The sequence below is a fragment of the Eschrichtius robustus genome, chromosome 12, assembly GCF_028021215.1.
Source record: "Eschrichtius robustus isolate mEscRob2 chromosome 12, mEscRob2.pri, whole genome shotgun sequence".
NCBI classification, from domain to species: Eukaryota; Metazoa; Chordata; class Mammalia; order Artiodactyla; family Eschrichtiidae; genus Eschrichtius; species Eschrichtius robustus.
The window spans coordinates 46926325-46954081 of record NC_090835.1 but is presented as its reverse complement, the minus strand read 5'-3'; the positions used below and the strand labels follow the sequence as shown (position 1 = coordinate 46954081).

Below are 27757 nucleotides of genomic sequence, written 5' to 3'. Positions count from 1 at the left end.
GGAATAGAAAAATGTGGCAACAGCTAGAGAGAAAACAACAAAATATTTAAGGTAAGGGAATAAAATCGTGTTTGTTTTGTTTGCTGTTAGGAATAAGCTAGTAGAGAGGCAAAGATTGATGGTGCAGAGGGAAGAAGAGAATGACAAAGTCCTCAGGTCTCACTTAACACCTGTCAAGTCTCCAGGGGCAAGTGAAGGGACTTACCTGGAGTCACGCTACCAGGAGGAAGAGCAGGGCACGTGGACACACACCAAGGTAGGAAAGTAGAAGTGGGAGCTTGGGGGCAGTTCTAACGGCTTTGGTTTATTTATTGAGAGCATGGTGACTGGCTGAGTGAGGAAAGCAGATAATTGGGGAAATAAAGTTTAATTAATGGGCAGTCCTGGGACCCACCTGAGACTTATGGTCACGAGTTTAAAGTGAGAACAGTCACGAATGCATTTTTTCAGTCACATCTGGTGGTGCAGGTGCGCACACAGCATGTAGAACTTCGGTCTAACCCAGGCCGGGACTATACAGAGCTGCGTTCATAAGAAGAAACAAAATATGCGACACAGTTTATATTGCTGAACACCGATATGCCACTTTATTATCTGGACTTTTTTTTCCCATTTGTCACATACCTGTCAATGTTTACACAATGAGGAATATCAACCAGCAGTGGAAGCAACCGACCAAATCAGCTGATAATTCTGTACCCTCTTAACACACATCAATTCTTACTTGGAAGGGACATCTTTGAGTCAGTCTCACGGCTATTCTTCAAATCAGTGTGAAGATTGTCACAACTTTAAATACAGATAGAACTGCCAGAAGTACATCATTTTATATATATATATATATGTATATATATGTATATATATATACACACATACAGAAAAATACAAGACTAATTGTTTTTCCACAATATTTAATTTACACACTACTGTAACTCTATGCAACTTCTGAAGACAGGTTAAGGGGTACAAGAAACTGTTTAGAGCAAGTAAGTCATTTGGTCCAATATTATCTTAATGTAATGGTTATTTGCTCCCTCCCTTTTATGTGACGACATACTATGACATACAACACATGCACAGTCATTCACTTATGAACAAATGAGTAAGACGCCACTCAGACTAACATTTGTATACCCAGAGGGTCAACCAACCACACACAACTAGTAAGGCTATGTATGATACAGCTATGCAGCATAAATGGTCAACACTGCTGATCCTAAAAGTGAGCACCATATATACATTTGAATATAAAAAACCATTGAAAACCAAACACATATGGGTTAGTTAAAAGGTGCCATTCCAAGGCTATACATAATCACAGGAAAAATATTTACATTACTTGGAAAACAGCTGCAACAAAGAGTTTATTGCCAATGCCCTTTATAAACTTCTCTCCTACGTTTAATACAGATGTTACGCTCACTATCTATGTGAACCACACATCTTATTTCTGGCCCTTTATAAGATCCCTGCTCAAGAATTTCAAGCAAATATGTTCTATGGCTTCACCCACACACCTATTCTCATAGCTCTCAATTATAAATATCACAATGAACTAGAGCTGTAGCTTAAAACGTATCTAGCCTAGGTCTAGAAAGTAAAATAAGTATTTTGACTATCATCTTTACTTAGTTTAGTAAGTATACTGTGAAATTCAGAGTTCTGAGTAAAACATATGAATCCTAAAGTAGCAGAGTCAGTGTGTACTTGGAGAAACCGTGACCAATGGAATGCTGTCCTTTGGTGCTCTGCCCACTCTACGGACCAGGCGACTGTCACTGCAGAGACATGACAGGAGGCTGATGAGCGTGGGAAGGCCCTGGGGCCCAGCCACATCCTATCACCAATGTCTCTAAGCGTTGCTCTTAAGACCCCCTGGGCACAGCATGAAAAAGTAGCATCTGGTCCCTTCCAAAATGATACTGTGTCCTACAAGATAAAAGCCACGAAAGATGATTATCTGGTCAAAAGTAGTCTTTGTACAGGAATAGTTTAAAGCAAGAGTTCTTTGATTATTGTTTTTGCAGGAAGGCAAATTGAAAAACACTTACAGCAAAAAAAAAAAAAAAAAAACCAAAACAAAAAACAAAGCAGGCTTTGTGCATTTCTGTTTGCTTTATGTGTGAATTCTTACCCTTTTATGTATATTTTTTAATCAGCCAATTTTCATAGGTAGCTGAGCTAAAAGACGTAAAAGAATGGAAGTTAACAAAAGAGACAACCTAATTATCAAACTCCTGAAAATCAAATGCCAATCATCTTTTTCTTTTTTTTAATTTATGGGGTTTTGACTTTGCCAACATCTGGGTACACCTTTGCTTCTATATTAGGCCCTATAGTTTCTTCTATCTATGTGGTTGTAAAGGAACCCTGGGGTGTGCCCTCCAGGAAAGAATTAACACCAAGCATCGTTTTGTTCTGTTAGACAGACACACACTCTGTAAGTAGAGTTAAGACATCATCAGTTCACTTTATCACATTACCAAATGAGATTGTCTGCTTGTGATTTACCTCTACGGGGAAGCTGCCTTATAAATCTAAGTACTTTATCTCACGTATTACAAAACAAGAAAATCTTTTTCAGTTAAATTTTAAGAGCCCAAACTGTTTTCACACTACAGCTTAAGACAAACAGGTGTGGGTATGCTGAAATCATGGTTTTAAGGTTGTCAGTGCAGACGCTCACTGTACTCTGCACGGGCCCCGGTGTCTGGGGGCGCGCAGCACGCTCGCGGGCTCTAGGCCTGACGGCATCACAACGTTATTGCTTTGGTTCTGCCTCAGACACCAGAGCGTGCCTCAGATCACGGAGGTTCCATGTCACAGAAGGTCGGAGCAGGAATTTAGGTTTTTTCACAAGGAAAAGCATTTTTTCTCTCTCTAGGTAAGTGCAGAACATCAAATTTCTAAGTGCTCCATTTATATTAGGTTCCAAATATACATTTTAATTTAATCCTGATCATCCACATTAAAATTATAAATGTAAAAATTACACAAGACTTTTCGGCTGGGAAAAAAAGGAGTGTCTAGCAGCATGCACAAAGACCATGCATTTGTCAAGTCGTCAGGCGAACAAATGAAAAAGTAATAAATAATTGCCCGCTTTAAAAGAGGAAAACCAAAAAGGGACCAGTGAAGTGAGCCGGTCTTCGCCGCTCTGAGCAGGAAGCGCACCGAGGTCAGATGACGTGGCAGCAGCTGGCCTGGCTGGAGGCGCACAGCAGCCCCTCCTTGGGGTTCCGCTGGATGTTCACAGAGATGGTCTTTTCGCACAGAGGTAGCTGGAGCACGTTGTTTTTCAGATTCTTGCTCTTTATCCGGTCCAACTCCGTGGTGGTGTTTGCCACGTGGTCGGAGAAGAACTTCATGCCGCCCACGGCTGGGGCGGGCGCCGCGCCGCCGGCGGAGCCGATGCACATCTTCCAGGCGGACTTCTCCTGGACCTTCACGCTGGAGAACGACAGGCTGCTCTGCGGGTCGATAATGTACTTGGCGCTCCCGTGCAGCTGGGAGCCGAGGCAGAGGCCCATGAGTTTGAGGCTCTCCACCAGCTCCCCGGCGCTGCGCGCGGCCAGCTGCGTGGATGTGGAGGAGCCGGGCCCGGCACAGCGGCGGGCGCTGCCTGATGTGCCGCCCGGGGCGCCGCCCGAGCCCCCCGCGGGGCCGCCCCCGCCAGCGCTGTGCTCGCTGGGGCTGGCCTTGTCCGCGCCCCCGCCGCCGCGGCTCGGCTTGCTCTGGCCGCCCCCGTCGCCCTCGCTGCCCGGGGGCCCCTCGCTGCTGTCCCGGCGGTGCCAGGAGTAGGTGAAGCCGCTGTCTTTATCCAGCCGCCGGCGGCTCTCCGAGTCGTCGTCGCTGGTCTCCGAGCTGCTGCAGCTGGAGCCGCGGCCCTGACTTTTCCTGCGGTGGTAGCGTTTGTGGACCGTCCCCGGGGAAGCAATGTTCATCTTCAAGCGGCTCAGCTTGGGAGGCAGGTTCTCATCCATGTCGAACTCGTCGTCCGACTCCCCCTCCTCGAAGATCTGGTTGAGGACCGGGGCGCTCTTCCTGGACGTCAGGCGGTTGGTCACCGACGGCTTGCGGCGCAGAACCACCTGTGTGGAGAGGGACATGGGCTTCTTGTCCTCCTCGTCTTCCTCTTCGTCTTCCTCCACCCGAAACAGACACTTCCGCCCACTGGCCGCGGGTTTCAGGCTGGCGGGCGGCCCCGTGGACAGTGCGGGCCCGGCCAACTCGGGGAGGTCGTCTTTCTTAGCCGAGTCACACAGGCCTTTGCTCCTGTGGCCATTGAGGACACTGTCGGCAGCCCGAGCAGGAGACTGAGGGACAGTCGCGTGGGACAAAGGAGTGGCCGTGAGGTCATCCTCAAGGTCCTGGGGCACGTCAATTTTGGTTGGCCATGACTGCCTATGTAACAGATTGAAGAAAAAAGAAAAGCTATGTAATGGTACACAGACTTTACTCAAGGACCTTAAATAAAACTTACTGGGACAAAATACACAGACTTTACAAAAAAAAAAAAAGAAAACGAAAGACACAAAAAGAAACAGCAGCCTTGCAAACCCATTCAACATCACACTAGAAGGGCAAATGTGATTTTGAAACGTGGTTCCGTTTATGGCTTATTGGCCAAATGAAAACTTCATCACGGTTGTCAGAAAAGGGGGCAAACATCTTTTCTATAGAAACGTTTTATACCACAAGAAAAACCTTTTTACAAAGTACAAGGGAGTTACCACCAAAGCAAAACCTGAACACAGGTTTTGCTCCTTTCGGTCTTAAGATCACAACCTTTGAAGGTATATTACTGCTAATAAATTCACCTGAAATTTCCAGTCCTCCAGATTTTACTGGATGGTGTTAAAAGTTGGTGTTTACAAAAACAAATGGAAATAGTTTACTGTATTTAAATATGATACTGGAGAGAAAAGTCAGTGAATACTGGCATACATAAATCTCTTCTTCACCAATTAAAATATGCACCCTCTAAACTAAATACATACATTTTTAAATGACCACACAGGAGTCCTGCATAGCGAAATCCACTGTTATTTAAACTTTGATTTTATCCCCCAATCCAGAGTCACCCAAGTAGTAAGAACACTGCTTGGTAGCCCAAGGAAGACTTATGAAAGTGAGGTCTCCAGCCTGTTTTGAATAAACATCTTGAATTCTCAACTGCCCTCTCTGCCCAGGGGAACACTAGACGCCAGTGACACTGAAACAGCCACTGGTACGCTGACACTTCCACTTCACACCACTTACGTTATCCTAGACATAAAGCCCAGTTTAAATCTGTAGCCTTAAAAAACCCACAGGAGTCTACAGCAGACCTCGTTCCCCCAACTCGGAGCCTCCTCCTCTCTCTCAAGGATGGAGTGGGTCCGTTTGCTGGTCACTGCTTGGTAGTTTATAGAAGCTGGGTGTTCAATGATTTTGAGGTCAAGCAGCGTCTCTGGACAAGTCCTCTGTCCTCACAACACAACTGTACCAACTCCAGATGAGCCTCGGGGCCCTAGGAAATGGCACACAACATTCCTTTCAGGCTGCTCCTCAAAGAGCAGCCACCCAAAAGGTCGCCCTGGCAAACTCTGGGGGCCGTGTAGTGGGAGGCAGGTGCGGACAGTGCGTCTGACCCCCCAAAGTGGCAGCCAGTCCACTGAGGGGGGGGGGGCGGGGCACAGAGGTGCCGGAGGCGTTTCTCTCCCCACCAACCCCAAGAGAAAGCCAAAACCACCCTCAGAACCCACCCCCAGAAACCAGATGGGCAAGCGCTGCAGCTGCACCGGACACGCTATCTCCACTTCTGAACCAACGGCTCTTATTTATGTGAGTAAATCAGATGGTTAAACAGCTCACATTTATTAAGAACATATCTGGCCCCAACGCTGTGCTAGACTTAATGAGCACAACACTGTAAGAAAATCACGGCTTATCTTAACGAAAGATAAGAAAGACTGCTAACAAGTATTACAAACGAGTCACACTGACAGCACAGTTCACACTGAGAACTTACTAGAGCCAGCACTGTGGAGAGAGCCTGACAGCAATTAATTCATTTAATCCCACCACAATCCCACCCTCCCTTGACAGTGAAGAAATCAAAACACAGAGAGTGTAAGCAACCTGCCCAAGGCTTGAAGACAGTGACATCTAGGCTGAGTTCAGTGGTTACTAAACCCCCAGAGCAGTGGCTTCACTCTGCAACCCAGGAAGCCCTCTGAATGACTGCCTATCGAATGGATGGCGCCTTTGCAGTCAGGCCTCTGTGGTTTTCCTTACCTCCTAGTTTCTCTCTGGAAGGATGCGGGCACTGGTCCCACCCGTGTGGAGTTCAGCTCCCAGAGGACTTCACAAAGCTCTTCTAACAGAATACACGTGTTTCCATCCCATGCTGGCAGGACCCAAAGAGCGTATCTGCTCTCTAGGGCTGGCTCTCCCTGACTTGACCTACCCATGTCCCACAAATAACTCTGCTGGTTAGACGCCAATCTCCTGACTCAGTCCACATTTCTGCACCCCAAGTCACTCTGACCCCAAGGCACACCCAGCAATGGAACCAAGTTAGGGTGCAGGGTTTTGACAACAAAGAAAAGGCAAGTAAGCAGACATCCACCACCTGCCAGTGGGCCCTGGGCCCCAGGCGGAGGACAGGCCATGACAGCATCTCCACTCTGTAATCCCCAGGTGGGTGAAAGGAAACTGCATGGAAGGCTCTGATATTTCTTTATAGCTACTATTGGCTTTGTAATTTCTATGATACAGTAAAACCAATTTAATTCATTTACATATCTGCTCAACTTCAGATTGAGTTCCGATCTGTTCCCCTAAAAATAAAACAGTTCAATTCCAAATATTCCCTTCTCCAAAACACTGGGGTGGCTCCAGGCCTGGTGGCGCAGCATGCGGTGACGGCTCTGGAGCCATTCTTTCACGCTAGAGGGCTCGGGTCACGACTAGGTTGACCCTAACCACTCACTGTCACTCTTCTGGTTTGTCCCATGTGCAAGGGTCCCCATGCTCCCTGGGGCCCAGTCTTCTTCCAAGCTGACACCAGACAGAGTGCCTAGTTTTCATTATGCAAGAATATGGCCAGGATATAGATGAAGTTAGCAAATTCATCTTCCCATTAAACTAGACTTCTAAATATTTAGTCTTTGGTCACCCGGGAATGTTTTCTTGTCTCTTCTCTGTTGCTCCATCCCAAGCAACAACCTACACATGGCAAGGTGACTGCAAGTAGTTTAAAATCCAGTGGTATTCTTCCTCTTTTAAGTAGTAATTACTGTTACATATTCACACATATATGTTTATATAGCTGGATGTACAAGTAGAGAATTATTTAAAACCAAGAGCATCCTTCTGGTTTTTTTAAATTTTTTTTTAACTACTTATTTTATATTTATTTACTTATTTATTTATTTAGGCTGCGTCGGGACTTAGTTGCAGCACACGGGATCTTCGTTGCAGCATGTGGGATCTTTCATTATGGTGCGCAGGCTTCTCTCTAGGTGCAGCACACAGGCTCTGTAGTTATGGCATGCAGGTTCCAGAGCGTGTGGGCTCTGTAGTTTGCGGCACGCAGGCTCTCTAGTTGAGGAACGCGAGCTCAGTAGTTGTGGTGCACAGGTTTAGTTGACCCGCGGCATGTGGGACCTTAGATCCCCGACCAGGGATTGACCCTCATCCCCTGCATTGGAAGGCGGATTCTTTACCACTGGACCACCAGGGAAGTCCCTCCTTCTGTTTTTGAATCACTATAATTCCATGGATTACTTCATCTGAATAAAGATAAAGTCTAAATAAATTTTCATAATGGTGACAAAAAAAGTAACCCTTCCCAAACTTTGATATTAAATGGAAAGCTAATATGGCAGAAGAAAAAGAGGAGTAGGAAGGTAGGGGGAGAAGAGGAGGGGGGCAGGGGGGAAGGGGGAGAGTCGGGAAAGGAAGGGAAGGGGAAGGCAAACACAGGGGAGACGAGCGCAGTCACAGCTTTCCCAAAGATGATGTGGTGGGGAAACGTTCACAACAATGACAGCAAACACGTGGAGCCCAGTTCAAAGCACTTCACATATACTAATTCGTTTATCTGTCACCACAACCCCAAGAGGTAAACAGGATTACTACTCCCACTTCACAGGAAGCTGAGTCAGAGATAGGTTAAGTGACCTCCCAAGATCAAGCAGATGACAAATCAACTAGCTGATGTGACTGCCAAGTTCCTGAAATCCTAAGACAGCATCATGCCACAGACATGCTCCGTATGTTTTTTAAAATTATGTCAAATACTGAGGGAAAACCTGGCCTTGTTCCTAGAATGAAAAATTAAAGAAAATAACACATTTACACATGTCCGATCTGGAAGAGCTTAGTGAAAATAGCTGGCACTCTAGCCTGAGGCTGCTGCTTCTCCGCAGGTGTCCTTGTGGCCAAGCCAGCAAGTGCAGCCCCTCTCTCCGCTAAGCCCGAGAGAGGAAGGCGTCCCTGGTGACCAAGGAACCGGGGCCCCCACTCACGTGGAGAGCCCACAGGTGGCCCCTCCAGCGAGGCTGTCACCACTCTCTATACTCCCACCCCACAGACTTAGGAAACATCAAAAAAAGTTCACTATTTCAAAACGTTAACTTACTAAAATCAGTGAAGATTTTTTTCTCACCTAAACTGGGCCTTGATATTGCTAGGGCTTGCAGACCTGGTCTGTATTTCTTTCTCTTGCTTTTCCCTCAGGATCCTTTCAGCAAGCAAGAAGTAAGTGGCTGTGATGTGGTTATACCTGTTGGTTTCCAGGGCTCTGAGGAAATAAGAGAGAGTGAATATAAGCCACATTCGCAGGTTTGTTTTTTCACAAGCAGAACTGGATTTTTTTTTTTAAGTACAAGCAAATGAAATCCAATGACCTGGAATCTTTAAAATTATAGGGGAAAAAAAAAACCCAACACACACACACAAATAAGAAAAAAACCTAGTAGATCATTCTTAAAATTCTAAGACACAACTGCATAAAAATGTTCAATTAGTAAGAAAAACCCAAAATGCTGATGGCAGCTGAGCTGGATGTTGGTTTTAGATGCATAAGATAATAAAGTTTCCAAGAATGTACACATTATCCAAAAATTTAATGTGTGTCAGTGTTTATTTCCATTACACTGGCTTACTTGCTTCCAGTAGAACTATGAAATGAGTTATATGAACGTACACTGAAACACTAGTATCAATCAGAAAAATTAGAAAAAGCTTTTATTTTTATACTCTTTGTATTTATTGGCATTTTCCGACATGAATGAATTATTAACATATTGAAAGCATGTCATTAGCCTCTTCTTTGAATAAAATCTACGTGTTCATTCATCCACCTCAAAAGTAATGCTCTCTGAGTCCGTAGTCTGGCCGGCGCTGTGCTGGGGCACACAGCCTGCCTGCCCTCCTGCAGCTGGCCGGTAGCAGGACACAGGAGGAATGCCACAGAGGATCCACAAGGCCCAGAGATATGTAATTATGCTTTTCAGGACCTTTCTGTAGTCAGCGAACATATGCAATGAACACTTCGGGAGGAAACAACACAGGAGTCTCTCCTCAGAAAACGGACGGTGGGGCCTCAGCTAATGGGGGCAAGTGGGGCTGAGGTGAGAGGTTCTGAAGGAAGAGCCCGAGGTGAAATTCGGGGCCACAATGACTTCTCAGAGTGGCTTCCTCAGCTGAGCACTGGGTAGAGCTGTGGGCTTGTGTTAAGGGGACCAACAAACGTGTCTATGAACTCAGGAATCACGCTGCCTGAGACCAGCTGGGAGGACTCGGGCTCAGGGCATCCCCTGAGGCATTACCTCTCCTTCTGGATTGATAACTGAATTCACATGAATTAAACAGTTCTATACTACACCACTGCATGTACTTATTCATTTAAAAATATTAAGCCAATTCAGGGCGATGCAAATAGCCTTTTATTCACTCAAAAGTGAAAAATCATTTTCCGCACATTCCTAAAGTGAGTGTCCTTGGCAGAAAGAGCAAGTGTCCTGCGCTTCTCTGTTTCTTTAGGTCTATCTGTGAAAACTGAGAATGCACTCAGAAACCTGAAGAAATTTGTACTTAAACCAAAATGATGATTAGTTTTGTAAATCCTTCTTTCCAGTGTACCCTAAAGATGCATGTCCTTTATACAGACACCACCCTTCTCAGGGACCAGGCCCTCAGGTGCCACGTGTGACAGTCTGCCACGCTGTAGAGGTGAGTCCAGCCTGCAGCCTCCTCTCCCCCGAGGTCAGGTACCTGGGTCAGATCACTCAGCCAGGCCAGAGTGGCCCTCCCGATGGGAACCTCTTTTTTGCCCCCCAGAGTATATCCTCTTCCCATCATATCCAACTATTTCATTCAATGGGTTAAATAACTTTTGACTTCTCATTTGTAGAAACGCTTCGTATTTTTATAGACAGGACCTCTTACGGAAATGAATCATATCATTGTTAAACCAACTGCATCTTTATATTATCCTTGATTCCAAACTTCTTAGGTTATAAAAAAACTGTCTTTGGTTTTAAAAAATGTAACTAACAACTTGTGCATCTCGTGGGTTCCAGATTACTGCAGCAAGGGCTCTGAAGAGCCAGACAGTAAATATTTTGAGTTTTGTAGGTAACATGGTCCATCTCGCAATGACGCTGATACTGCAGCACAATGCTGCCATGGACAACACGTAAACAAATGGGCTCAGCTGTGGGCCACTACAACTTTATTTACAAAAATGTGTGACTGGACGCATATAGCAACCCCTGATTTTGAGGAATTGTGGTGTCGCCCCCTTGAGTGTCCCTGCTTCTTTATGGGGACCAGAGGGAGACCCAAGAATTAAGAGGATACAGCAATGGACAAGGCATGTACTGGGATATAAAACAGTCTATTCCAATCCACTTCTGTAAGAAGGGAGAAAGGCCACACGACTCACTGCTCACTAGTACAAAAATAAAAACAAAAGACCAACAAAACCTATGAGCCAGGCACGGGGCCAGAAACTCTAGAGATAAATGACATAACCCCTGCCAACTGGCAACCCTATCCATTACACAGTGTCCCCAAGCCCTGACACGTTAAGAAAAGAGCCCATCCCAAGAACCCTAAGCCCACGGCCCCTGTAGTGATGAGCGCCGACATACTCGACAATGGCATCCCGATCCGCTATGTCCCCGAGCACCATGCGCTGAATGATGCTGTTGTGCTCCTCTTCCGAGAGGTTTTTATATGACACAAGGGGGATGTTATACTTCGTGGCTGGGGAAGGGTCCACTCCCTGAAGCCAAGGATGGTTTTCAATCTCTTCTAAAGAGGCCCTTCTCTTGGGATCTCTCTGTAGCATCCTTGTGATCAGGCTGGAAAGGAAGGTAAGTCCATTGTTAAAGCAAACTGCTGTCAGGGATTAGTAATGGTGGGTTACTGTATTTATCAGAATTGTTTCCTAAACTTATACCATCAATTTCATTACGTCCAGTAGAGGTGATGGTGGGGCAGATGGGAATAAAGAAAGTGCCATCAGATTCATAAAATAAAAAATCACAACCACCAGATATACTGACAAGCCAAACACACAAATGCAGTTTCCTATCATCTAGAATTAACTCTAGGTACCAACATCTGTCCTTGAATTAACTGTGGCATAGTGGCATACCGGAATCAGATACAATGATCAGCAACGACATACAGAATAGGGTGCATGAGCCAACTTCTGTTTCCAGAAGAATGAATGACCATCCTGATGAAAGCAACCAAAATGGCATATATTTTTAGACATATATTTTGTTTAAAGGCATTGTGTTGCGAGGAAGGAAGGGAGGGAGGGCAGACAGAAGCATGGACGGACGAACTACTCAGCAGGTAAAAACAGTAAAAGCAAGACTCTTAGGAGCAAATGACAAAGCTGGCCTTGGCCTGATTGTTTCTGCTTTTTTCTGTTTCCACACTGAGTACACGAAACAGAATATAACCAGATTATAATATGTACGGCCTACTGAAAGTGGGGGATGCAACTAGAACCCCTGCAAAGAACTGGGACCCCAGCTTCAGTGTGGAGATGAACGAGAAGAAACAAACCTACTGCTAAGATGTCAAGAGGGAAACTTGACTGCCTCAACAGTGCTGTGGAGGTGAGATGGGGGAATTTCTTCTAAGAACTTCTAACTACAAGCTGGTCCTCTCACAAGTTTGTGGTCCAAATTAATGACAGTATATCTGTATGGTACACATAGTGAAAAAGTTAATTTTAAGAGGCTTCAGGCTGGACGTGCCCAAGGGCAACTAGTAGAAAAGCAAATGCAAACTGTTTCTCTAGGGAATGTAACTTAAAAGAACTCCCACATAATTTTATAAGAAATCTGACCTCGCAGTCAAAAAGTACAAAGGAAACAAGGTACCACTGCAAGAACTAAAAGACACGATGACAAAATCAGAATGCAAAGACGTCAAATACATCTACTTCTATCAGTGAACACAATAAAAAATAAATGGAATAAACTCTCCAATTAAAAGACAATGCTCAGATGGGAGCATTGGTCAGATAGGATTAATCAAAAATCCAGCTCCCAATTGTTAAAAAAAGATGTACCTAAAAACAAGACAATAAAAGATTTAAAGTAAAAGAATGGAAACCTATATAGCACATAAATGCTAACCAAAAGACAACTGGAGTGGTTAGCTAAAACTAGACAACATAGACTGACTTTAAAGCCCAAAGCATTATTAGAGATAAACAGTGATACAAAGGTTCAATTCACCAGCAAGACACAACAGTTTTCAACTTGTTTGGACCTAATAACATTCCCCCAAAACACCCAAAGCAAACACTGAGAGACTTTCAAGAATAAGAAAAATACATTTACAATGTTGTATTAATGGGGGTAATCACTATTTTTATTTGCCTATAATATACTCCCATGTAGTGGAAGAATATCTCAGTAAGTGACAGATCAAGCAGTCAAAAGACTCAGAAGTAATTTTACACATCATAATAAACAAGCTTAGTCTTAAGGATTTATACAGAACTCTGACCCCAACAATTAGAAACATACATTCTTTTCCAGAACAAAAGGATTATTTACAAAAATTGACTCCATGCTAAGCCATGGGAAGCCTTACCAATTTTAAAAAAACTAGTAACATACAGACTATATTCTTGGATCACAATGCAATTAAGTTAGAAATGAATAACAAAAAGTTAATTAGTAAAGCTACACATTTGGAAATTTAAAATACCCCTCTGAAAGTAATAGGTTAAATAAACCCATGGAACCTATAAAATAATCAGAACTGAATAACAAAAGGACTATTAATCAAAACTAATGGGATGTAGCTGAAATGGTACTAAGAGGCAATTTATAGCCTTAAACTACTACCTTAGAAAAGGAAAATTTATGATCTGAATACCCAGCATATGAAAAAGAACAAACGTATTAGCCCATTAAGTAGGCAGAAGGAAATAATACAGACAAAAGAATATCAACAGCATAAAACAAAAAATATAAAATAGTAAATTAATAAAGACAAAAGATAGTTCTTTGAAAAAGATTAAAATGAACAAACCTCATGTAAGACTGATCAAGACAAAAATAGAGAATGCAAAAATAGAGAAGGCAAAAAAATCAGTATGAGAATGAAAAAGGGCAACAACTCCTCTAATTCATAGGCTTTAAAAATATAATTAGAGGATATTATAAATACTTGAGGCCAATAAATTTGAAAATTTAGATAAAATGGACAAGCTCCTTAAGAAACAAAACTTAACAAAACTGACAGGAAAAAGGAAGAAGTAGGATAAAGTAGAAACTGAATGGTCCTATGATTATCAAAGATAATCCCTCTAGGAGGGAGACACCAAGAAGAGGCTTCTAAAATATTAGAACCGTTCTTTATCTTAAGCTGGATAATGGGTTCATTTTATTACATACACATTTTATCCATTCTTTTGAATGATAAATGTCAATATAAAAATAAGTTACTCTGTTTTAGTTTTTTCAGAAGGGGCTATGGAGATACTCCTTGAATTACAAACATCTAACATGCACACAACATATACCCACAGAGAGCAGCCTGCTTCCTGGGGTAGAGAATAATAATAGTAAGGGTGGGGGGGAGAGGAGGAGGAGGAGGGGGAGGGGGAGGGGAGGATTGTAATCATCATCAATAATCATCATCATATTCATCACCAATATTCATTTTGAGTGCTACTTATGTGCTAAAGACTGAGCTACAAGCTTTATATACATTAATTCATTTAATTTTCACAATAACCCTGTAAGGTAGGTTCCACCATTCTCATATCATTAGTAAACTGAGAAACCAGTAGCTGAATCCAGAGAGCTGGAATTCCTAAATTCTTAACTATGGCCTAAGATGGGGATCCACTTGGAGAAAAGGTTCCTCAAGCTCAGATTTCCTTCTTATCAGCTGATGGGAGAAACTAAAAACTTTATTACTCTAGCAAAATCCTTTAAGTAGCTATCATCTCAGGTGACCTCATTTTAAAATATCACCACAATATCAAAGAAATACTGAACTCCCAGCAGTTCTTTTACTCCATTATGAATTTATCACTACACATATCACAGTACTATATATATAGTACTTTAAATTCCAAGTAATCAGCTTGCATATACCTCTTCCCATAGTCACATGAACCAAAACAGAGCTCCTCAGTCAACTGGGGAGAGAGGTACATGAATAAAATTATGAGGCATGCTATGTAAATCCTAAAATGGTGTGTTGATGGTCTATTTCAGGAAAGAAAATTCCCTAACTCTTCTCTGGAACGTCAAATAATTCCAGGTGCAAAAAGAGAAAGTAGTTCTTATGGTAATTCTTCAAGTGAAAGTAACCCACTTCTCCTGGAGGCTGAGGAGGCATATAATGGGTTTCTTGAAAACTGGCATATTTGAAAAATAGACTAATACATTCTGTACTCCAATATTAAATTTCAGTCATATTCTGTGGTTAACTCCCCAAAACATACTTAACAAGAGCAGAAATATTGGGCTCAAAAATTAAAACGAACAAAGATACCCACATACTTTTTTTTTTTTTTTACTTACTCTTTACACCCTTTAGATACGTGGGATGGTACTGTATATTTGCAATCCATGATCATTGTCAATGTTTCACTGTCATTGGCCTCTTGAAATGGTGGCTGCCCACACACCAACATGAAAAGGATCACTCCCAGACTCCATATATCTACAAATCAAAGACACACTGTTAAATACTGAATTAGTTAGACAACAAAAAACACTCAGAGGTGTAAAAGTAGACTAACAAGATTATTTTATTTTGAAGAGTCAAAAAACCTTCTAGAAACAAATGAAAACAAAACATGATGATCCAAAACCTATGTGATGCAGCAAAAGCAGTTCTAAAAGGGAAGTTTATAGCAATACAGTCTTACCTCAGGAAACAAAAAAAAGCCCAAACAAACAACCTAACCTTACACTTAAAGCAACTAAAGCAACAAAATCCAAAGTTAGTAGAAGGAAAGAAATCATAAAGATCAGAGCAGAAATAAAAGAAATAGGAATGACGAAAACAATAGTAAGGATCAATGAAACTAAAAGCTGGTTCTTTGAAAAGATAAACAAAATTGATAAACCTTTAGCCAGACTCATCAAGAAAAAAAGGGAGAGGACTCAAATCAATAAGGTTAGAAATGAAAAAGGAAGTTACAACAGACACCACAGAAATACAAAGGATCATAAGAAACTATTACAAGCAACTGTATGCCAATAAAATGGACAACCTAGAAGAAAGGGACAAATTCTTAGAAAGGTACAATCTTCCAAGACTGAACAAGGAAAAAACAGAAAATATGTACAGACCAATCACAAGTACTGAAATTGAAACTGTGATTAAAACCTCCCAACAAACAATAGTCCAGGACCAGATGGCTTCACAGGCAAATCCTATCAAGCATTTAGAGAAGTGTTAACACCTATCCTTCAGAAACTATTTCAAAATATTGCAGAGGAAGGAGCAGTCCCAAACTCATTCTAAGAAACCACCATCACCCTGATACCAAAATCAGAAAAAGATACAACAAAAAAAGAAAATTACAGGCCAATATCAGTGATGAACATAGACACAAAAAATCCTCAACAAAATACTAGTAAACTGAATCCAACAATACATTAAAAGGATACCCACACCATGATCAAGTGGGATTTATCCCAGAGGTGCAAGGATTTTTCAATATCCACAAGTCAGTGTGATACACCACATTAACAAACTGAAGAATAAAAACCAGATGATCATCTCAATAGCTGCAGAAAAAGCTTTTCACAAAATTCAACACCCATTTATCATAAAAACTCTCCGGAAAGTGGGCATAGAGGGAACCTACCTCAACATAATAAAGGCCATATATGACAAACCCACAGCTAACATCATTCTCAACAGTGAAAGGCTGAAAGCATTTCTTCTAAGATCAGCAACAAGACAAGGATGTCCACTCTCACCACTTGTATTCAACATAGTTTTGGAAGTCCTAGCCATGGCAATCAGAGAAGAAAAAGAAATAAAGGGAATACAATTTGGAAAAGAAGAAGTAAAACTGTCACTGTTTGCAGATGACATGATACTATACATAGAAAATCCTAAAAATGCTACCAGAAAACTACTAGAGCTAATCAATGAATCTGGTAAAGTTGCAAGATACTAACTCAGAAATCTGCTGCATTTCTATACACTAACAACAAAAGAACAGAAAGAGAAATTAAGGAAACAATCCCATTTACCATCACATCAAAAAGAATAAAATACCTAGGAATAAACCTATCTAAGGAGGCAAAAGACCTGTACTCCAAAAACTGTAAGACACTGATGAAAGAGATCAAAGGTGACACAAAGAGATGGAAAGATACGCCATGTTCTTGGACTGGAAGAACAATATTGTCAAAATGACTATACGATCCAAGGTAATCTACAGATTCAATGCAACCCCTATGAAATAAATTACCAGTGGCATTTTTTCATATCTAGAACAAAAAATCTTAAAGTTTATATGGAAACACAGAAGATCCCAAATAATCACAGCAATCTTGAGAAAGAAAAACAGAGCTGGAGGAATCAGGCTCCCTGACTTCAGACTATACTATAAAGTTACAATAATCAAAACAGTATGGCACTGGCACAAAGACAGACTTACAGATCAGTGGAACAGGATAGAAAGCCCAGAAATAAACCCATGTACCTATGGTCAATTAATCTATGATGAAGGAGGCAGGAATATACAATGGAGAAAAGACAGCCTCTTCAATAAGTGGTGCTGGGAAAACTGGACAGCTACATGTAAAAGAATGAAATTAGAAGATTCTCTAACACGATACACAAAAACAAACTCAAAATGGATTAAAGACCCAAATGTAAGGCCGGATACTACCCAACTCTTAGAAGAAAACATAGGCAGAGCACTCTTTGACATAAATTTCAGGAATATCTTTTTGGATCCACTTCCTAGAGTAATGAAAATAAAAATAAACAAATGGGACCTAACTGAACTCAAAAGCTTTTGCACAGCAAAGGAAACCATAAACAAAACACAACGCAACCCAGAGAATGGGAGAAAATATTTGCAAACGATGTGACCAACAAGGGATTAATCTCCAAAATATACAAACAGCTCATGCAGCTCAATATCAAAAAAACAACCCAATCAAAATATGCACAGAAGATCTAAATAGACATTTCTCCAAAGAAGACATACAGATGGCCAAGAGACACATGAAAAGATGCTCAACATCACTAATTATTAGAGAAATGCAAATCAAAACTACAATGAGGTATCACCTCACACGGGTCAGAATGGCCATCATCAAAAAGTCTACAAACGATAGGGGACTTCCCTGGTGGTCCAGTGGCTAAGACTCTGTTCTCCCAACATAAGGAGCCTGGGTTCAATCCCTGGTCAGGGAACCAGATCCCACATGCCACAGCTAAAGATCCCACGTGCTGCAACTAAAAGATACCTCATGCTGAAACGAAGATCCTGCGTGCGGCAATGAAGATACCCGTGTACCACAACTAACACCTGGCGCAGCCAAATTAATTAATTAATTAATTAAAAAAAATTTTTAAGTCTACAAACAATAAATGCTGGAGAGGGTGTGGAAAAAGGGGAACCCTCCTAGAACCCTCCTACACTGTTGGTGGGAATGTAAATTGGTACAGCCACTATGGAGAACAGTATGGAGGTTCTTTAAAAAACTAAAAATAGAGATACCATATGATCCAGCAACCCCACTCCTGGGCATATATCTGGAAAAAACCATACTTTGAAAAGATACATGCAACCCCATGTTCTTTGCAGCACTATATACAATAGCCAAGACATGGAAGCAGCCTAAATGGCCATCAACAGATGAATGAAGAAGATGTGGTACGTATATACAGTGGAATATTACTCAGCCATAAAAAAAGAATGAAATAATGCCATTTGCAGCAACATAGATGGACCTAGAGATGATCATACTAAGTGAAGTCAGACAAAGACAAATATCATATGATATCACTTTTATGTGGAATCTAAAAAATGATACAAATGAACTTATTTACAAAACAGAAGCAGACTCACAGACTTAGAAAACAAACCTATGGTTACCAAAGGGGAAAAGGTCGGGGAAGGGATACATTAGGAGGTTAGGATTAACATATACACACCACTATATATAAAAGAGATAATCAACAAAGACCTACTGTATAGCACAGGGAACTCTACTCAATACTCTGTAATAACCTATGTGGGAAAATAATCTGAAAAAAGAACTGATATAGGTATATGTATAACTAAATCACTTTGCTGCATACCTGAAACTAACACAACATTGTAAATCAACTTTACTCCAACATAAAAATTTTTTAAAAACGTAAAACAAAATTTTAGAAAAGCATTTATACCTCAAAGTAAAAAGATCTAGGGAAGAGAACTTAAGCCTCAGTCAGGCAGGGAAGGTATCTGTCGTATTCCCTGTTTTTATATTCACTTAAGACCCAAGCAAGTGCCAGGCACATAGGGAATGGTCAATAAATGTTCAATGAAGAAATGAATTAATTCATTTATTAATGGCAAGAACATCGACTGGAAAGTACCTATCAAGGTTCCCAAACCAATGTACACACACTGCCATTTTTCCCATTGTATTATACACCAGAGATAAAACTAAGATACTAATACTCTGAGACATGAAAAGGGTTTTGCCTAAGGTCACGATTGTCCAGGTTGTTCTTAAACCTCAATCCTGGTCAGGTAACCAGATCATGTTACAGACAAGAAAATTAAAGCTCAGAGAGGAGAAAAATATTCCTGGGCTGGGATGTCAATGAGGAAAAAGACTGGTTATGTATTACTTCAGAGGAAAGAACTAGGACTGAAGGTATAGTAACCAGAAGGCACACTTTGACTTTAAAAACAGCAGATGCTACTTAATAAAACCATGATAACACTGGAAAAGGTAGTAAGTTTCCCATCACTATAAGTATTCCAGCAAAGGCTGGGTAACCATCAGTCTAATCTCCTGCATAAGGCACTCCTGTACTGGTTGGAAAGCTGGACTAGCTGACATCTGAGGACCCTCTCAACACTAACTCCTATAATAACAAATAACCCCCTACTTCTTGCCACTAAATAAAAAACAAAGCCATCACACAGATGGAAAAATAATGACTCAATTTAGGAAGGCCATCACAAGTCATTCATTCCAGAAACTAAAGTATAGACATGATTATATGAACATGCATGTAACACGACATCAATTCAAGAAGCTTTCTAGACCATGAAAGGCTTAGAAGAGAGTAAGGGGCAGGCCACAAGGCCTTTGTCACCACATCTGTTAACACTCAACCTCTCTTTTCATTTAAGCTTAAACACCCAAAATTATGTAGGTTCCATGAGAATTAAAACTTGTTAATAAAACATCTTTTTCTTGGTCCAGATTAAACAGAGGGCAATAAAGGCAGAAACCCAAAAGTTACACACACTGTGATTTTTTTATATGTACAATAAATTTTACTAAGGATGCTCCAATAGAAATTAGTGAAGGAGATGGGGAAATCTACTAAAATTAAAACATTTATATAAATGAGAACGAAAGGGACCTGAGGATCACTCAGTTCAAACCCTTGGCTCTGCAGTGTCCCCAAGAGGCTGCCTGGCATTACTTGTTGGATGCATGAATTATCTTACTGCCCCAGGACAGCAAGGTGTCTCAGGGCTCCACTCCACTCATTGACCCACATTTCTTCATCTTCATTTTGGAATCCAGAGGGCCATCCCCATTCAAAGTCAAACAATCTCAGTAATGGTGGTTAGTTGCACCTGTTTTTTTAAATATTCAGTGAGAAGAATTTATATCCCCAATTCTAGGAATACCTTACTAAGATTTTTAAAAGGAAACTTATAGAGTTGATGTTTAACTTGAACTCTCTTTGTACAACGTGAACCTGCTACTTCTGGTCACCTGCTCCAACTCCCTAGCCACCACTGTGAACAACTGGCAATTACAATTATTCTCCCTTTAATGCATGTGTCCTTCATTTTACAAAACAGTCATAATCTAGAAATTAACTGTAAAGTAAACCCACCTTTTTCACTGATGTTCATTACACAAGGAGGGAAGTTTCTGTTTATAATACAAACATTAATATATATATAATAATCCCAAAGAGGGGATTTTAAATGGTTTACAATAAAAATACATAATCATAAAAATCAAGATAGTTAAAATGAAAACTTTCTTCTGTTGTTACAATATTGACAGTGCCTAATGCTACTACTGTAACCAAACCTAACCATTAATACATATACATTTGAGATATAATAAATTCATATCTTTCCATATAAATCCTAAAAACACAATAATTTTTATGAGTTTGGCTACATTATTTCTTCTACCATTTCATACTCTAACTAGTTTGGTTTTTTACTTTTTCTCTATGCTAAACTGGAGATGATACGTGACAGTACAATTATACAAAACCAATGATTTAAAAATACAACAAATAAAATAAATATCAACTAGTAATGACCCCAAATTCTAATTTGGTTAAAGCAACTTTCTTTTCCTGTTAAATATTAACCTCAATAGCAACAAGGAAGTCCAATTATTTGGAAATGTTCTCTTCCAGATCATTTGCCCAAGCAAGCTAACACACTCTGCCTGTAAGGAACTGATGCATGGTTAGAAGAGTAGAAAAGAAAAACAACATAAATATATACACTGTTTCCACTGTTTTCAGTTACGGCTCAAATAATTTCTGAACATGGAAATGCTTACAATTTGAGAAACTCAGAAATACAATTCTATGGCAAGTAGTTTCCAAAGCTAAACGACATGATTTGAAGCATGTAAACTGGAGAAGAATGGCAGTGTAACTGAGGGGGTAAAGTTTTGGAAAGGGCAAATAACCCTCTCATGGACATGACATTATTCAAGGGACCATTTATTCCATTTGCTTATTTTCCAGACTTTTTCTCTTTTTACTCTACTTTTTGTCTTTGAATCATTAACTTTTCCATCCTAGGCGCCAAAGGAAAGAGATAAAGAGAGTCACTAAACAAACAAAAAAAAAGAGTCACTAAACAAACACGAAGTATGACTTCAACCAAGTTATTGAAAAATATGTTTCCCATCTTGAAAAATGAGAATAGTTACTTCCTCTTAAAGCTGCTGTAGGCATTAAATGGATAAGAATCAAATCCATGGTTAAGTATTCAGGACAGAGACCGGCACACAGAAAACATTCCCAAGGAGGCTGCTGCCGCCCCGCTCTTGTTCACCTGTGCCAGGCTCTGTCTAGGCACAGCGAACACAGAAATAAATGAGAGACACCCTTGCCCTTTTGGGGCTCCTAATTCACTGTGAGAAACAGACAGCAGGTAACAGAAACAGAAAGCAGGTAAGCTCAAGAAGGCACAAAGCCAACACAGCAAAGACAAACTAAGAGACTGGGGGGAGGCAGGAGGAACAAGGAAGGCCTTTTAGTAATTCAGGTTAAAAAAAAAAAGGAAAAGGTGTAACTCAGGAGTTTGGTCCCCAGGACTACACATATGGTGTTACAGGACTAAGAATGGAATCAAGAAAGATTATCTATGATATTCCACACAAAATAAGGGAGGGAGGGGGTACTTGTCTTAATAAAAATTCATTTTAGTGGATATTTTTTTTAATTTATTAATTTATTTATTTATGGCTGTGCTGGGTCTTAGTTTCTGTGCGAGGGCCTTCTCCAGTTGTGGCAAGCGGGGGCCACTCTTCATCGCGGTGCGCGGGCCTCTCACTAGCGCGGCCTCTCCTGTTGCGGAGCACAGGCTCCAGACGCGCAGGCTCGGTAATTGTGGCTCACGGGCCCAGCCGCTCCGCGGCACGTGGGATCTTCCCAGACCAGGGCCCGAACCCGTGTCCCCTGCATTGGCAGGCAGACTCTCAACCACTGCGACACCAGGGAAGCCCCTAGAGGATATTTTAAATTACCTTTTCCATAAAAAAAAATAACTTGCTAATAAAACTACAAACTCCCAAGGCATAGATCATAGCCTAAGCTTGAGATCCTAGGACCACAAGGGATCCACCAAGTCTGTAATTGGCGGTGGGGGGGGAGGGGGATGAGTAGGGAAAGTTAGAGAAAGAGCATGGAACGGGGACTTTACATTATTTTCATTAAAAAAAATGTCAGTGGAATTGTCTATTCATACTAAAGGTCCACAGGTTAACAAACATCAACCATCTGAAAAATCAAACTTAATGACTACTACCTGAAGCATATGTTTTTATTTCAGACCCAGCTACAGACCCTTGGTTAATAATAGAAAAAGAAAATAGCACTTCATAAATACAGTTCCTTTGGTTAAAAAAAAATCTTCCAACTCATGGAAGGGGAAGGAGTAGAAAGATAATGAAGTCTTTGTTAGTATGAAGGGTGGGAATTACCGGTACCCTTACTGGCTCTCAAGGTAGCTAGAAATAAGATCACAAGAATGAGCACTGAAGTCTCATCTGCTAACATTCAGTAGGTCAATTCATCATAATACAATTGAATTATGCTATCTCTAGGGTTGGAGGTGGAGTTTATATTACTAAGTTCATTTAGGCAGGCTAACAAAAGATCAAAATGAAAACAAAACAGAATAAAAGAGTGATTACTTTGAGGAAAAGTAATTGCCAAAGGGTGTGGAAGGGAAAATGTCACAACTACTGAAAGGTTTTCTGAAAATCTCTGAAGTGAATTATCTCGACAGCAAAAGAACTAACAGGGATTAGAAAGTAATAAAAATGGGAAGACCAGAAGAAAGATTTTAAGTAGAACCCTCTTATTTTTTCCCTCTGGCTTTCTTTTATCAGTGTAGCCATGAGTCATGAAACAAGCAACAGGAATAGAATGTTCTAAAACCACTATAGATGAGCTAGGGACCAGCACCTTTTATAACACCACTCACAACTGGCAGGATTTATGCAATCACTTTGCAGTTCCAACTACGGTCACTAGCAACTGACATATGACCCAATACTAATGTTAAAGGGAATGCTTTCTTAGAATAGCAAGTACTGTTGCAGAAGTGTGTAGGTCCCAGGAGTTCTATAACAAAACCTAGAGCCTTTGTTTCTTGTATGATATTCAGAAACCTAATCTCTATGGTCCACTGATGTGAATTCCTATCTACATAGTAAGAACTACTCATCTGCATTCAAAATCACCTAGAGCTCTGGTTTTCAAGGATTCTTTCTTGCTCTGGACAAGATCAGTGGCTGCTTCTAAGGGACATAACTAGAGACCGTTCTGAAAGTAGAAAACTGTCAGGTCATTTGAACTAACAGTGTAAGACTGAGGCAGAAGAGGAATGAAGCATGTGGACATGTCCTATTATTTCTGGTTTTATCAACACTCTAGTTGGAAGCAAAGTTGTATTATTTAACAAGGAATCACTTCTTCTCTTTAAAGAAAAGAGTGAGAATGAATGTCGACATCTCATACCTACTTGAAAAAACTTCTTTCCCAGACCTGAATCCACCTAAATGTGCCTTGGGGACTTCAAAAACCAGTGCTGCCCAAACAAAGCTTATCATCGTTTACCCAAACCTATTTGTCCTCATTTGTATTCTAACTTGGTCAATGACACCTTCACCCACCCAATCAAAACTCGGGAGACCTCCCAGACTCTACGCTCTGTGGGTCCTCTGACTTCCACGCCAGGGAGATCGTGCCAATTCCAGTATGTGCTTAGACACAGCGGTTTCCACCACTGACCCTCACGTTCCCTGAGGTCTCCCCACACTGCCCTCCAACCTCGGGAGCTGGGCCAGCTGGTGATTTCAGCATCACCACGGCCAGCTGTAACTACAGATGTTCTCCTGTCCTCCTCCACTGCGCAGAGCTCCTTGAGTGCAGAGTATGTCCCCTGCACCCAGGCAGTCCTGCTCGACAGAGGTCTGCTGAATGGAGTGAGCCTGAAACTAAAAACAAAGTAGTACTTCTGCAAATGCCGTTTGGGTAGAGCCCCCAGGAGGCAGATGAAGCGGAAGTTTGAGGTACAGAGGCAGTGAGCAGCTAGTGAGAGGGAAAGGAGACTAAGAAGGGCTCGGGGTACAGTGGGGGGGTGTGGAGGTCAATGAGGACAAGCTGCAGTGTCAGCTGTTTAAGGCCTTATGCAAACTTGTTTTTTTAAGTCGCAAGAAAACAGGGAAAAGTTCAAGAAGTCAGAGGTTATCAGTCACACACTGTGGGACTATACACGTTCACACAAATCCAAACCAGACAAGCAGCAGACACCCTTCCAACTCGGCATTCTTTCATAAGTCACTTTACGAGTCTGATTTTGAAACCAGTTAGGAAGTGAACTTCACAGATGAAGAAGGAAAGATCAGACAAGCTAAAACATAATAGCTGTGTGATTTCTTTCAGTATAGCCTGAGGAAAAGAGCATGCCTGGGCTAAAGCGTCAGAGACCTAGGTTCAAACCCTACCTTGGCCATTTAATTAGCTATGTATTCTTGGCCAAGTCACCCAACTTCTTCACATCTTAGTTTTCTCTTCTTTAAAATGTGGACACCACTACTTATCTGGTACTTTCTGAGACGCTGACAGGGTGTCCGAGCAAACAGTGCTACATGTGTTACTGCAGAGTCTGCAAGGATCATAAATGGTCACACCTCTAGATATAGGAGTGGGACTGGTGGGAGAAAGCAAAAGGGATTTTATACTTTTTATTAAATATATTTCTGTATTATTTGAATTATCTTACAAGAACATTCATTTATTACTTGTAAAAAAAGTAATTAGAAATTAGCTGTACTTAATATTCTGATGTGTACATACTTTAACTGAATAAGCAGAAACCTCTTTATAGGAATGTAAAAGATATTTTAAAAAAAAGTCTATAGACACGTTCTCTAGTCACTGAGCCTGTGACTCTTAGCCTGTGGTCCGGGGGCATTCGGTTCCACAGGGTTCCCTTAATGGCTTCATAGACCAATCTGCCCATAGCATGAATACCTACAGTAGGAAATATATTACTTTTCATTTTTAGCACAAATAATTTCCTTCAAGGATTAAGAAAACTCAAATACGAACTCACTGATGTTTCATAAGCACCCCTGAGAGTCTTACAGAATGTGATGAAAGAAAAAAGGGCAGAGTTATATGGGTCCAGACTCTCTGGATAACCTGTTTTCCTGGTGGTATCTCGGTACCACAGTGTCTAGGGAGAGGATTTGGGTCTCATGAAGCCTGGGAAGGGGTCAGGGTAGTGCTGCTGGGCTGGGTCACCCTCTAGTTCTACTCCCCTGCTTCAGGACAAACCTGAGGGTTCTCAAGGGGAAGGTGACCCTGAAGCCAGAGCCACCACAGTCATCCACCTCGGGTATATTCCCAAAGTCAGTCTGGATGCTCTGGCTTCCTAGAAATTTCCACCCTCAGAACAATCCTTCAAAGTACTGATTTCTACATACCCTGGTGAAGCAAGAATCAGTTACAAATTCATACCTTTCCAAAATTAGATCTTTTATTAAAAAAAACCTTATGAAACCTAAATACTTCCTTTTACAAGCTTATGAGAAAAGTCTCTAACTTTCGTCCAATTTTATTACACTAGTCACAAAGCCTAAAACGTTCACATATGAGAAATATTTTTTTAAATGTGGAAACAAGCGCCATCAGGATGGCAACATGCATGAGTACATTCTTCGACTACAAATTTCAACGTGGACACTTTTCAAAGAGGGGGTGTACTGGAGCACTGCCTCATCGTGGTCACTCAGGGACTTGGATTTCGTTTTAAGAAGTGATTTTACATGATTATGACAGGAATATGACAAATGCAAAGTGATTTCACAATTTGGCTCGGATCTAGAGAGTAAAAATGTTCAGATTCAGTACCAAACCTAAAAATGTCCAAGTCAATTGTCTAATCAAACAATAGCAACTATGCAGACTAAAGAATAAATCTGAAGCCTGCACTAACGATGCTTTAGTTTAATAGCTAGTGGAGTATTCTGATGTTTTCTTATACTGATTTTAAAAACACTGAGCCTTTTGCATAAGATTGAGGTGTGCTAACATAAGACAAATATGCAAGCCATTACAATACCAGTTAATAAAAATCACCTGCATATGCTGACTCTTGAGGGTTCTCTTTCAAAATGCAACAAACACAGCTTTCTGGGCACAGAGATACAAAGTCAAAGGAGGTGTGTCCTTTAACGGATCACGGCACTACCCTAGACTCCCTAAAATGTTAAACTTGTCGGGAGACTTTAACGTTATCATTTGAGGATAAAAAGAAATAAACTTTAAAATAGTGTATTTGCTATAAAAAGATTCAAAATTCAAAATATTAGTTCTTGAAATGTTTGTTTTGGTTAGTTCTCCCTGCATAATGCCTAAACTAGTCATGTGGTTTAAAAACGTATACAAGCTATTTTCCTACATTAAAAAAATCAACACATCTTTCCAGGGATTACAATAAACACAACCTGGTTGGTTCTACATAGGATTATAACTTTTAGATTCCTTCATATTAAAACTTTAGCTAGAGAGTTCTCTCAAATATAACCACACATTTCCTGTATTTAAAAGTTAACGCTGGGCTTCCCCGGTGGCGCAGTGGTAGAGAGTCTGCCTGCCAATGCAGGGGACACGGGTTCAAGCCCTGGACCGGGAAGATCCCACATGCCGCGGAGCAACTGGGCCCGTGAGCCACACCTACTGAGCCTGCGCGTCTGGAGCCTGTGCTCCGCAACAAGAGAGGCCGCGACAGTGAGGCCCGCGCACCGCGATGAAGAGTGGCCCCCGCTTGCCACAACTAGAGAAAGCCCTCACACAGAAACGAAGACCCAACACAGCCAAAAATAAATAAAAAACAAAAAACAAAAAAACTTTAAAAAAAAAAAAAAGTTAACGCTTACTTTCTTCAGATTATGAAATACATGTTTTGATGACAGTAAGTTTCTATTAGCAGCCTGGGGGAAGCTCCCCCATTCCCAACACCACCATCTTTCACATTAGCCTATTAGATAGGTAAAGATATAACAGATTTGTTTTAATTTGCACTGTCCTGATTATTTTCTCCCAATTTCTCCAAGGTATAATTTACATACACTAGAATTCACCATTGTCAGTGCGCATCTCTGCAAGTTCTAACAAATGTAGTCACGGAACTACTATCACAACCGAGACACGGAGATACAGAGCATCACTCCAGAAAGTTCCCTGTGCCTCTTTGCAGTCAACAACTCCTCCTCCCAGC

The 27757-nt window shown here is 41.2% G+C and overlaps 1 protein-coding gene across 2 annotated transcripts in view; it reads right to left on the bottom strand.

Moving 5' to 3' along the window:
* Positions 1 to 558: 558 nt before the first annotated feature.
* Positions 559 to 27757, bottom strand: part of SNRK (SNF related kinase) — a 62486-nt gene continuing 35287 nt past the window's right edge. For both annotated transcript variants that reach the window (XM_068559254.1, XM_068559253.1), the window contains 4 exons: positions 15069 to 15210; positions 11148 to 11360; positions 8657 to 8791; positions 559 to 4404 (listed from right to left, as the gene is read on the bottom strand). In XM_068559254.1, the coding sequence (XP_068415355.1) occupies positions 3180 to 4404; positions 8657 to 8791; positions 11148 to 11360; positions 15069 to 15210 (1715 nt within the window). In that variant the 3' untranslated portion in view covers positions 559 to 3179. The remainder of the gene's footprint in view (positions 4405 to 8656; positions 8792 to 11147; positions 11361 to 15068; positions 15211 to 27757) is intronic.